The sequence below is a fragment of the Prenolepis imparis genome, unplaced genomic scaffold (assembly GCF_030444845.1).
Source record: "Prenolepis imparis isolate NDT839.2.m4 unplaced genomic scaffold, iyPreImpa1.0 SCAF_1, whole genome shotgun sequence".
Classification (NCBI taxonomy): Eukaryota; Metazoa; Arthropoda; class Insecta; order Hymenoptera; family Formicidae; genus Prenolepis; species Prenolepis imparis.
The window spans coordinates 12,592,821-12,607,320 of record NW_028141159.1 but is presented as its reverse complement, the minus strand read 5'-3'; the positions used below and the strand labels follow the sequence as shown (position 1 = coordinate 12,607,320).

General features: G+C 33.4%; 1 protein-coding gene across 6 annotated transcripts in view; it reads right to left on the bottom strand.

Annotated features, from left to right (window-relative positions):
• Positions 1-14,500, bottom strand: part of LOC145935477 (protein Star) — a 43,290-nt gene that overhangs the window by 8,214 nt on the left and 20,576 nt on the right. Inside the window, exon 1 of one of the 6 annotated variants that reach the window (XM_083037253.1) lies at positions 9,005-9,123. The exons of 1 other annotated variant lie outside the window; for it this stretch is intronic. Coding sequence is in view for 3 of the 5 variants with exons in the window: in XM_083036911.1 (XP_082893037.1) it covers positions 413-459 (47 nt within the window). In the remaining 2 variants the exon portion in view is untranslated. 4 more of the 6 variants (XM_083037170.1, XM_083036992.1, XM_083037073.1 and 1 more) reach the window with 4 other exon arrangements.

Here is a 14,500-nt window from a genome sequence, read left to right as displayed (position 1 = left end):
AATATTTCGTAGCATATTTCATAAAATTTATTCTTACATCTTTCTCGATCAATCAATTTAGTAAAGTCAATCTCATAAAAAAAAAATATATATATATATAATATATAAATTAATTTTCAAATTATAAATCATCGAAAACAGATAGGATGTAACAACCAAAACTTCCTTTATATTTAATTCATATTTAAATTTGATTTAACAGAACTTTAATAAGATGAATTTAAAATTTTTTAAGTGATGTAATGTCGCAAAAAAAATTGTGTTTGATCGAATCATCATTAACGTAAAATCAATTCACGATCTGTCAAAGGGTCTACGATTGAAGTTCTACTGCGTGGGTCGCGGCATGATTTTTTGACACATTTCAGCTGTTCGCGAATATATCCATATGTCCATCGCTACATCTACTCACTTTGTTTTCACCGGTTCCACGGTGATTCCGTGCTCTTCCTTATTCATGAAATCGAAGAGATCGGCGAGATGTCTATACAAGCGGGACCATTTACAATCTCTGGTCCGTTTCTGCTCACGTGCGAGCGTTCGTCACATCCCCTAAGTACTACGATATTCGAATCGATTCGATTTCACGATCGGGTCCAAACTGCACTTTTCCGCACCGATACGTCGTCGTATATCTTCTCGAAGATCGGACACACACGTGCGAAATATATGTATGTTTCACGTCAAATTGCGAATGTGTATCGTGGCGAGCGTCGCGCGGTCAAAATATTGTTTGGCTGTGTCACGTGGCTCGACCTTCCCGGTCTGTTGTCGTCGTGTTGTGTTGTGTGTCTCATAGATCGTTTCCCCGCGCGTACCCGTTCCGCTTTCCCCGACGTTGCAATGTGAAAATCTCTCTCGGATAAGCGTCGACGGGAGAGTAATGAATCGAAATCGAGAAGCTTTACCTTCCTCGTTCCTTCTTTGTTTCTGGCACCGTTTCTTGCAGATTATTGCGCAACAAATTGAATATATCCAATACAATCTCGATAAAATAATTTCAAAGTGTCCTTCTTAAAGTATAGTTTGCAGAATACAGGATTTATCTGCGCGTGAGATAGCTTCGAATAAATTTCTCTCCATATCTTCGAAACAAATTAAATATTAATTCCATCAAGAGCGCACGGTTTTAAGTCTTCAAAAAATAATTCGATACCTAGAAAATTTCTAGATAATTTTTTATAACGTAATTTTTAGCAATTTTCCAAATAAATCCAATTAAATAATTACTATAAATATTCAAGATATAGTTAAATGTCTTTTGATTGCTCCACTTGTATTTCTTATGAAAATTGAAGCTCTTTAAGAGTCTTGGAAATATATATTAGTCTAATTGGTCTTCTTCTAATTGGAATTCTTGAGTCTTCTTGGATACAGATTCAAACATTTCAAGCATTCACTGCACTCCCTTCTTCGTTTCACTCTTCTTTTATGTTTTTTTTTCCTTTTTTTTTATTATACGACTGTCCCCTCGAAGGATTCGACTCGTGCTTCTCGATGCAGCTGGGTTTTTATAGAATCGAGACCTTGAAGTATTCTCACTGTCGTCCCTTTTCTAAATTTTTTCCTTATTCTCCTATGTATTTATTACAACTCCGCTCCGAAGATTTTCCACGTGTTTCTTAGCACGACCTGGGATTCTTCACGAGATTGACATTTCTCGAAGTTTTCCTCGTTTGTCATCCTGTCACACCCCTGGAAATGGAAATCGATGGCTAGAGCAAAATCTCACTTTTACCAAGATCGATTCAATCGGAATCTCTCACGAGAATTTCTTTTCGCTTTCTCGAATCTTTTTCCTCTTCTTCTCGCCGTTTCTTCTCTCCAGGAATGCACTCACGACTTCTCCCGCGAGAATTCCCCGACAGATTCCCGCGTCGAAGGGAAGACCGTCGACAGTTAACGAGAAATGGTCGTCTCGACTCGCTCACTGGCGGCGCGACTCGCCGCGTCTGCTAGTCGGTCGCCGACTTCTTCGGGTTTGACCGACATCGAATCGCATATATCGATTCGAGCGGGGACGACAACGACCCGGCAGACGCGACAGACGAGAACAAAGATGACGACGTCGGGACCGCGGTCGTAGCCGCGACGCGACGCGACAAACGAGCCGCGTGCCGGAACGTTTGTGGCGGCTGCGTCGTGCTGAGGAAACGTGTGTCGTGTATTATGGTCGAATGTCGCATTGCAGAGCGGCGGCGGTGTATGTATATACACACGATGATGGCCCGTCGCCGCCACCACGTCGTCTGCATCTGTCACCGTCTGTCCTTGTCGCACTTACGTACTCTTGTCCCCCCTGATCTGACTCCGGGAATCTCTTTCTCCGACCGACCCTCGCATTTCTTCGACGGAACTTCTGTTCTGTCAGTGTCGATAGGCACCCGGGAGCCTCCTGCGCGACAGACGGCGAGCGAAGAGGATCGCATTCGAGATGTGAAAGAAAGAGATTCCCCACATTGTTTACTTTCCAATATATCGATGATGAAATTGAAAGACTGCAACCACGTGTGCGGATTGAAACAATTGTGTCAACTCGTTTCACTTCAAGATTGCATTGGAAACGATAATTGTTAATTTTGCTGAGCGTTTTTATGAACGTTTTGCATCGTTTAGCTCGATATTGAAAATATTGACGAATACGATAACTTGGCTTTTATATCTTTCGTATAACGCGAATTCGATTAGATTCGCTATTTATATTGATCCATTGACGCATACGAGTTGACATAACAATGCACATGCACTTGAGAAGCCGACCGTAAATCCGATCGTTGTTTTTTAGCAGAATGTTTGCTGGATACTCTAGTGGGCAATATATTTGTAAACTGTTTACCAATCTACGTATTTAAATACCTAAATTTTTATACAATGGTTTTTTAAATTTATGTGTATTGGTGCATTCAATCGAATTGACATATGACATACATAATATATAATAGGCAGATGGGCTAATAGATACAATATGACGTAAACTAAAAATTATTATGTATGTGCATGTGTCTGTGTATGTGTGTGAAATAGGAGGATATTAATTCATTTAACTTCTAATACATTATCTATTCATTTCCTTAACATAATCGCTCAGTATAGCTGCATACGCGTATATTTGGAATGGTAAAGATAATTTTGTTAAGTCCCCTAGATATAAGCACAACAGGTTTTAGATAAGTGAGATAAAAAAGTGAAGCCAAAGAATAATATTTTTACTTGAACATGAAATAGCACTGGTCTCCATTAATTTTTAAGTATTTAACAAATTATATTTGTTTATACATATTTTTCTACAAAAAATTTTTATATGATTAGATATTTTACTCAAGATTACATCAAGATGCAATTTATAATAATTTAAGATGTGAAATATTTCTTATACATACTTGCAATTAATTAATAAAATTTTATTATCTATTTTTGCGTGTATATAATTCATTATTATTTATGTTGCTAAAGAAATTTTCTCATGAAAAAAAATAATTTAATTTCCAATTATATATTACTCAAAGATAATTCAAATACTTTAATAATCTGATCTACAAGTATCAAAATCAGTCATTATATTCTTTAAGTCTGTACTTTATCTGAGTCAAGAGAAAGTGCGATAATTAATAAGCGATTTATTAATTTTATAGAAAGTGCGATAACTAATAATATAATATGATGTTATAATGATACTACACTAACAACATTATAATAATATGTTATTTTGCAATGTAGATTTTGGTGATAAAATGTCTCATCGATATTCTTCAAAATTTTGATCATTATCAAAATAATTTATCTTTTCGAGAATTATGCTGATTGCAAATACTCATTAATGAATACATATTTTACTAACAAATAAAAAAACTCTCTTTTTCTCTTTCGAATTAATTTTGACTTACTAAGAAATAGGATTTCTGTATTAGAGACGATGGAGAAAATTTTACAGTGCAAATTACATGAAAAATAAATGAAAAATAAATTCTCTTTTAAAAGATTTATTACTGTAAAACTGAAACGACATGAAAAATATATTCTCTTTTAAAAGAGTTATTATTATAAAACTAAAATATAACGATATTAAGATATTAATTACTATAAAAATTGCAAATTATGCATTTGTTCTATTATTTTTGAATATAATTATAATACTCTTTTGTAAAAAATATAATAGGTATATAATATTATTGAATAAAAAATTTCGTGTTTTTCCATACATGTTAGTACGTTTCATGATTATAAAAATTATATTGTATTTTTACCGTAATATTTTCTCCATGTGTGTATGTAATCACGTCTCACACACTAATTCTTACACGAACCAGCGTAAATCACAGTGCACACGTACTAATACAGAACACAGACAGTCCGTTTCACTTCTTATACCGTAGAACACGAGATATCCATCAGTTAAAGAGAGAGATTATGCGAACAAATTCTTTTTAATCTTTGTAACTAAAAGAACATAATTCTTCTCTCACCTCGTTCCTCCCACTTCCATTATGCGCCAGGATACTTAGATCTCCTTATATTTTTATTATTGTACAAAGAGATACATAGACAGAAGTTTGGATAACTAGATCTTGTAGAGATTTGTGTCCGAATGCAGGTTGCTCTTTCCGCGTACCTGAACCCGCGGCGACCTATCCTTTCGCGCTTCAGTCAGGAGATTGGAGCATCGTCCACAAACAGGTTTCCCTCTTGGAGCGGTGTTGGTCCTGCTCGCGCAATTCGTCGCTTTAGTGTCCCCGAAAACGATCAGAGATCCACTCGATGACTCGACCCACTAACGAACGAGTTACACACTGCTAGCAGTGTTTATGACACTGCGCGGATGATGACACGCGAGAGTACCCACCGAAAGGAAGTTCTCTCTCTCTCTCTCTCTCTCTTTCCATCTATCTAGCTTTCTCTCTCGCTCTCTTTGTCCCCGTCTCTTCTGCTCTTTGTCTTTTCTCGTCTCCCACGCCAGACTTGCAGAGAATCACCACAGAACCAGACACAGACAGAGAGAAAGAGAGAGGAGGACCATCTCGCGCGTTCACCACCGATTGCGAGATGACACCTGAAGACCTGAACGGCTAACTACAGAAGAGGAAGTGCAGGCAACGTACTATCGCTGTGCCCTAACTCGTGGCGAGTAGTCTGCCTCGACTGCCCTCCAGCACCTGGAACCTAGCGCCTGACGCTGGTTCGTTCGCCGAGTACAATGCCTTCTATATCGGGTGTCCTTCTTTAAAACACCGCCTACCTCCGTGCTCAACTATCCCCTTCAAAACCGACGCGCGAGGCCGCCTCTCTCTTTCTCTTTCTTTCTCTCTCTTTCTCGCTTTTACGAGGACATTTTCCGCTCTCCTAGCCAGGTAGTAGTCAGTGACTCTCATCCCGTCCAGGTAAATGATGCCGACTGAATATACGAGTATAGTCGCGAAATTTATCGGAAACTCGACGAGATTTCGCGCTCTGTGATTTGTATTGTCTGTGAAATATTAATAACTTTTTACTTTTATTTTTTAGTAAAATTTTTTAGTAGTTCGTTAACAAATAAAACCAGAAAAGAAATGTGATAATGTTGGAAGACATATCTCTCTTTCTCTCTCTCTCTCTCTCTCTCTTACTAATTTTTGTGCTTCTTTCGGTTTCTATCTCATTTTCGTATCATAAATGCCAAAATAATGTTTGTGTTAAGAATTTAATTCATATTATATGCATCTATTAATTGTGTAAAAAAAAAATTAATATATATTGACGTGAACTACATTATGGCATGTTATTTTTCAGAAGATGTTGCATATGAGAGCAGATCAACTTTCTGAGACTTCGCAGTATTCCTATTTATTATTTCTATTTATTGTTTTTTATAAAAAACTAGATGAGAAGATTTTTTTCTTCATTCTTTAATTAAGATTGTATGATTCATCAGGCAGAATTGTATAAATATGCAAAAGAAATCTGGAATTAATTTTCTATCATGCTCCCGAGACACTTAATGTCTCTCAAGATATAATATACATGCAAATGCACTGATCTGTCATCTTAAAACATATGATACAATTTGGAAACTATAACACTGCTCTTTGCTTGCACATAAATTTAGATATCATCAATTATGATTTAATTTCTAATTTGTGATACAGGGATCTCTTACGAAGTAATAAACTTTAAAAATACACGAGAAAACTTGTGCATAAGCATACATGCGTTCGATAAAATATTTAATTGTAAAGTAAACTTGAATTATTGACGGAATCAAGAAATGCATCATTTATATCTCAAAAAGTGTGAAACATTGAAGAATTTATTACATTAAAAAGGAACATCGATTGCGCATATTTCTAATATGAAAAAAAATTAGAGCAGAGTGGTATAAAAAGCCTCGTTAACTCGAAAGCCGGACATTGCAGTTCAGTCAGCCGACCGCGTGTTATTGATCCTGCAAGTTGCGCCCTTTGCATAACGAAACATTGTTGTTGAAGTCGACAAAGGCGTCTGTGGCGTGCACGGTTCCTTGATCAATACAGAATGAATTAATTTTAGTCCAAAGGAAATCCGTAGACTTCAGTTGCATCTGTGCACATTGTATCTGTTCATATCACGGATCGCAAAGTGATATAACTTCGGCAATTTAGATTTTGCTTTAGAGATGCAAAGATGTATATAACATCTAATATATTGTATCTTCTAAAAATATATTTATTACATTCAATAATTAATTATATGTATTAAATAATGTACATTATTTATTATATGCCACATTCAATCAAAATGCGATTCTTTGCATAAAAAATTTAACCGATCATTAGGCCGATTAATATTGGAGCACTTTATTCGTGTCCCATTTCTCGTGATGTTCTTTCAATTGTAATGATAAATTCTAGATGTGACGACCTTGGGCTTACATTTGGCGTATCGAATTTTCACGAGAGCGGCCTCGAAGCTAGACGCTTATGGATCACGCTCATAATTCAAGGTGCCAGTAGCGACAGGTCGGCGGTAGGAAGGCAGCATTTTTTATTTAGCAGTGCGGCATAACGAGATCGTCTTTCCGCGAGAGGTGGAAAGAAAAACCGGGTGAACGATGACGAGAAAGGGGCAACGAATAGCAAAAAAAAAAAAAAATATGGAACAACGCCAACCATATACGAAGTCACTTCTCGACAGTAATGTGTGTACGGTTTTGACAGAATAATTTGAGAAAATTCGCGAGAAAGAACATGACTCGAAACCGCCTTGCACCTGCCTTTTTCAAGCCAGCATTATATTTTATTACAGAGAAAACAACTGTGCTCGCATACGACTATGAATAGCGGATAAAAAAAAATTAAAAACTGCGCGAAATGAAATAAATTTCTTTAGTTCACAATTAGTGGACTAATTAGTTTAATTACGTAATTAATACAAATTATTTTCTATGTTACCAATGATTCTGAATATTAAATATTTTTTATCTGATACATAATAATAGCATATCTTAATTTGAAAGAAATTATTAAAATCCTAATGGGACAAACTAATAAAAAAGAAATTTAGTTTAAACTTGAGTTAACTTGAGTTAACTTGAATTAAATTAAAAGATTTTGTTTTTATTTTTCAAAAATATTGATTTTATAAATAAAAAATTAAATTTTATATTAAATTTTAATTTAATTCTACCGTACAACACAAACAAAAAATTGAAATAACTGTAAAAAAAACAATAAATTTATTGTACAATACTAGTTTAAAATATTAACATCTTTATTCTTCTTCTTTTCGGTATTTTAACTAATTTTATACTCGTTAAAATTTCTCGATATATAGAACATAGAACTATGCAGATATAATACGGAACGTAAATTCGTCGCATAAAATTTATAACGCGAGATGCTTCTGCAGAGATTAATATTTCATCACCATTGTTGGGCGTGCATTAATCTTAATAGGCGGTGACAACAGCGATTTTAAAAGCAGATAGTTAGATTTAACAATAATTGATCTAAATGGTCAACTATTCATTGGTTTATTCGATGTTATCATTTTCGTTACACATGATAATTGTAGAAAAAGTTAATGAGATTAATAATTTAAATTTTTATCCGGCAAAAGATTATAAGTAAAAATATCTTTTATGAAGAGTGAGTTTTACTTTATCCGACATTGTTTCATGTTGTGAACATACACCCAGAGGCAGATGGCATGATTTCAGTGACATTGAGAAAACAACCCGACAGTCCGTCACCCTTCGTTCCAAGTCCAGCTGCATCTCGACTGGGAGGGCTTGGAGTAATATTTTAGTGCATGTATGTGGAAGCAGACTTTTCTTTTTTTTTTTTTTGATAATAATTTTTCTTTAAAATTACCAAGAAAAATTATTTAGATATGTTGAAAAAGGATATGAATGCTTATTTTATATATACCTTTATCCTGCTATTTTATAATATCCTTACTATTTCCTCTCTTTTGTTTTGATCTCCTCATATAAAAAAAATAAATCGTACAAAGTGCCATATATATCCTGCATATTGATATCCGATCATTCGATTCTTTTCTATGAAATTTTTATATGTTAATATGCATTCTTTTCGTGCGATTTGCGAATAAAACGTCTAAAGCCACCTATTTTAAATATTTATTTCGTTCCTTTCTGTCTGTCATTTCCCTGTGTATTGTGCTTTGTGTGTGTGTACTTTGATAATTTATTTCGTAAACATTGCACAAATTACAAAGGCACACCGGCTATTCTGAATATATTTAACTTCCACTCTATATTTTCCATTCTTCTCACTTATATCATATATTTGCATATGTCATCTTCTGGATTTCAAAGATTGCAGAAAATTATACAGAGTGTCTGTGCTATTATCGATACTTGCCTTATCTTATTTCTCGCTCTTTTTTATCGTATTTTCGTTTCAAGAATAAATTATTTTAAAAAAGTGTCTATTTTACATTTCACTCCTTATACATTTGTTACTATATTTTCATAAAATCTCCTCCGGTTCTCAAGATTAATAGAAAGATTAATAGAAAGTGCCACAACTACCTCTAGTATATATTTGCCGCCTTTTATTCTCCGTTCCCCTTGCGTTGCATCCGTATTCCGATACTTATGCACATGGCATGCGAACTCGTTCAGGCGCAGACGCGGAGCGGCCGTTGCGCGATCAGCAGCACACACGACTGTACTGAAACCGGCGGCTGAGGAGCACTCGCGCACCGACCGCGACCGCAGTAGCTCTGATCTCTCGTCGCTTTGCTCCGAAACGCTCAAACGCGCGCGCGTGTACAGCCTCGTATTCAGAAGTTTTCCCCGAGTGTAATCAGTATGCCTAATAGAAAGTTTCGACGAAGGCTGTTTCGTAATTGAAACGTTCGATAAAACTCGATTACTCTCGATATATTGACGGAAAAATTTATTTATGTAATGTACGAGAAATGTATATTTAGTGTCATAATCGTTGATTGATTACAACATGATACATGAGACAAGGCCAAAGCTCGTGAATAAATTGCTTGATGCTGAAGGAAACGTTAGTATTGTATTTCATTGAGAATATCGATGTTTGTGTTACAAGTAGATAAAAATAGTCGAAAGAGAATTGCTTGATGTTGTAGAAAATATTAATAATTTGTGTTAATAAAATTATTATTTTTATTATAATATTATTTTCATTTTATTATTGCGGTGTTATTTTTTAAATGACCAATTACTTTAAGATTGTTTTTATGTTAGACACGCTGTGAATACATTATATATATTTCAAAAAAATATGTTATTGTTCTTTTTTTTTTTAATTAAAGAGAGAGAGAGGGAGAGAAAGAAATGTAGAGAAAATTTCTAAATACAAAATTTCTGACTGTATAAAGTTTAATAGCGCGAGTTGCATGACCAAACAGCACTAATGTATTTAGGAAATCACTCGTGACTTTGCTGTACATGGTACGTGTGTATATCCAATAGTTCGATTATTGTTTCCTCTAAATATGTCCTGTAGTGTTACGTATATGTATATGCGAAATATATTATGTAGAATATTTATTAATAACATAACTGAAGTATAATTAATAATTTTTCCATTAATAATAGATTTTTCGATAAATTATTTAGTTTGGTATATTCATGATGTTTCTGTACGAAACTACATTATACTTCAACATCAAAATACAAATAGACTATTATCAAGAAACAAAATCAATATTATATGGTCATTATATTTGTGAAATGTATGCGAGTTTATTTATACAAGATTTATATCGAAAAGATTTGTAGCAACTCAATTGGAAGATTAAATTACACAACATGATGAAAATTTAATCTCGCGATATAATAAATTTGTTAACTTAATAATTAATTATTTGTTAAAATTAAATATAGAAATTATATAAATTACGGAAATATTGGAAGTAATTATATGTGGATATTTTTTGCGAGATTTCTTAAAGTTAATTTATATTTTTGGTCTAAATTATTCTCATTGATGTAATATATATATCACTACTAATAACTTCTCAGAGAAGTAAAATTCAACTCTATTTCTAAAACTCGGTACAATTACACGACTATTGATGGTGACAGAATTCTTCCTATCAAGAAAAAATCAAAATAGAAACAATTCATGGCAGAGAGCAAAAAAAACGATATAATATGCGTAACGGGACATTGTACAACAATTCCATTGCGTACGAGAACTCTTTGATACCACCTTTGACGAACGGACTTCCAAACGCTTAGTTACAACACAACAACCTGATTTTGCTTCGGCACATTGTAATTGAACACATTGTACACTTGAAGGAAGCCACTTCGATGTGGAAGTACGCGCTCTCTTGTTTGCAAGTTACAAATGCCTCTTCCTAACTTTGGTCTCGCAGCTTTCGCTGTTTAAATACATGTTATATACAAGTTACATAAAGGATGAAAGAGCCTGTTCTCCTGTCTTACATCAATGTCCCTCGACTGTGCCATTTATAAAATTCCGGTTCAAACTTCAAATAACTTCAACAAGACAATAGAGAACTTCGAAAGAGCTATATAGAAGCATATAAAAGATATCTAAAATTAGAATATTATACTTTAAATATATATATATATTTTTTTTTCAGTGCTTTCAACTAATTATAAGTCAGTATTGAAGAAAACTTCTTCTAAATCAAATGAATCAAACAAGATCCTATAAAAAACCATGACATATGTGGCGTATTAATTCTACTTTGTGTAATATTTTATAATTTATATATTTTATCTGAGTCACACATATTGAAGAGGAGGTTTGAAATGAAGCATCTGGCGTCCATCGTATCTTTTAATACACGGAGAGAATTTTCTCTTAGAATTTACCCTGAAAATCATGGTAATCGTGGGACAATATGGTATGGAAAGAATTTTATGAGAATTTTTTTGATTAATATTTATCGTAATAAAAATAATATCCATTACAATAAAATATAAAATGTTTGATTAATTTTACTATGCAGTTTAGTAAAATCAGTTAATCAAACATGTTTTATATATTTTATTGTGATAGATATTATTATTTTTATTGTGATAAATATTAATCAGAGAAATTCTCATAAAATTCTTTCCATACCATATTGTCCCACGATTACCATGATTTTCAGGGTAAATTCTAAGAGAAAATTCTCTCAGTGTAGAATTGCTTTTAACCTAAAGTTTAAAAATGTTTTCTTTTCGTGAATGTGTAATACTTAACTTTTGTGAATATAGAGATATCAATATCTTATATATTCAAAATTCATAAAGTACGCTCTAGTCAAAATTACATAGTCAATCAAATCTTATAAAATATAAAATTTAAATATTGTGACGATCCTTGCACAAGGCAAAGAAATATTTTTCTCTATGTACAAAATTCCAAAAAAGCTTCAGTCAAACTTTTTCAAAAAAGTTCAATCTTACGCTTGAATTTGTCCTAAACTTATGCTAAATTTATTTCATTGAAATGCAGTATTTTCTCCTAGTGTAATACACCTTATAATCAAATTTGGTAACCGCTACTCTCGTTCACGCTGTCAAGACAAGTTTGTCAAGTTCACATGAACGTAAAATCGGATTTGCATCGGTTGGCGTAAGTAACTGCGAAACTTTATTAAGGCGTTTGTGTTCGCTCTAGTAGCATCGAATAAGTAAATTTTCCGCTCTACGAATGTTTCTTCTCTATAACAGATTCTGTCTGTTATAGTTATGTAATAATGCGCGTTTTTATATGCGGTATCTTTTCACAAAGCTTGCCTCTACCTTTAAGAATTCCTATGTACGGACAAATATAGGACGGAAGTCGTTCGTACAGAGTTCAAAGATTATACGTTTTTTTCCTAAGCAGATATTATTCAATTTTTAATGTAACTGAAATCCGTCGCAAGCACTTACGATACGCCACCATTCATTAAAATATACATTTCCAAATAAAAAAAATATATTGAGTTTAACACGAAAATTTTTAATAGTTTTTATTCCATGTTGCAAGCATTGTGATTATTAGAATTAAACAATTATGGAAAAATTATAAAATCTGAAAACTAACACTTTAAAATTAATAAATTAATCATAATTTAGTAATAATAATTCGAGAGTTTTGCAGAGGTATAATATAACTATAAAAATACCTAATATTCGCGTAAAAGTCACATTTATAAAATTCTCGTTTATCTTCTCTCTCCTGTTGCTTCTCTCTTTTTTCCCCTCTTGTCAGAGTTTCACTGAAAAATATCTAGTACTTTCAATATTTTTTTATTTACTTTGTATATTATTCCCTTTATTTATTTTGTATATTATTCACTTTATTTACTTTTCTAAATAATTTTAAAGTCTCTTTGTTGTATTTTATATCATATCGAGCGATGTTTTGTTAAAACACGCAACTATGTTCCTTTTATTGATAAAATACTCTGGGAAAGCAAACGTGATGGATGAATAGATGATGTATGTCTCGACAAATGTGTATTCCGAACTAACAACGCGAACATCAAGATGAAAATGTCGAGATATGTACACGAGGAAGATTCATTCGCTCCGTATTTATTCGACAACCTTGATATTATCGGTGATAAGAAAATTCTGTCATAGACAAAGTTTGTCTATCCACAATGGAAAATGTCTTTTTATTCGGAGGCTGCGGAAAAACTTTCTATGAGTTTTCACGGGCATTCTAAATGTTAATGCGTTTCGTTCTCAAAATAATAATTCTCTTTTCAGCAGCAACCTTTAACCACCACTGTTGCAGTCAAACTTAATTGACGTTAACAATTTTTCGATATCCATCAGGCATTATCGTTGCCCTATATTTTTCACAATCTAGATTATTTTTTTCGCAGTGAAATTACAGTCTTTGCAAATTGCGAGATTACGGATATAAATAGTAACATAAATTTGTAAATGGCTTTTTATCGCAACTCTATAAAATCACCAAGAAACAATTTAATTATTATGTTGCTATCATATCACACATATTATTACTCAAATTTATTATATCGAGATTATATTTATTTAACAATAAGTTAAAGCACATTTAAATTCTCTTTGTTTATATTTTGTCCTTCCTTTTTCTTTCACGTTTTTTTGAAAAACAAATAAAAAAAATAAATACGATAATATTTTATGATCTCGAAAGCCTAATAATTACGGTTTCATAGCAACTCGTTTATCTAGTGATAGGTTGTGATAAGGAGGTTACTTCACAAGACATAGCATACGTGAGTGGCCCTGCATGCGGCAAGTAAAGTGACACGCGCTGACACCCACACGCGGCATCGTACATGACACCTCGAAACGCGACATGGTGTAGTGACGTGAGATGCATCAAGTTTCCCGCATATCCGATATCTCTCTGATGATAAATTCAATATCGTCACACTAAATTTGACATGCTGATCGCACAAATACATGTGTATATATTTTTCCCTCTGACAAATTTGACTTAGCTTTCGTTTAGAAATATTTTACCATTTTCTTATAATGTGTTTATATATAATATATCTAATATATTCAAAAGTCTTCTTTATATCAAAAATTCTATCCAAACTGATAGATAATCGAGCAGAGAATCTCTATGATGTTTAATACGCATCTAATTAATACGAATTTATATTACAATTTTACATAGAATCATAATTGCTGAAAATCGCATGATAATATTATTTGTGTCATTCTATGAAGTTCAAAATAGACCTGAAGCTTCTTCAAAATTCTATTAACGCAATCAATTTGTAACACATGTATTAAATGTTGAAATTCACATCTGCGGTGGATCCCGTTGTTCATTATTGACCAATATTATTAATTAAAATAATAGTTTACTCAACCGAGTCGAAGATTAATGAAGCGCGTTTCGACGATAATTGAATTAAAAGCGAAGACCCATAATCTCGCATACACACCGAAATACAGACACAGTATACGGATGTATGCGCGGATACTGCACGGAAACCTCTATTCGATCTGCAATTCGAGTGGCGGCAATGCATCAGCCGTCGTATTTGCTGCGCCCGCACTGACTAATCAACGCCATTAATTGGTGCTGAT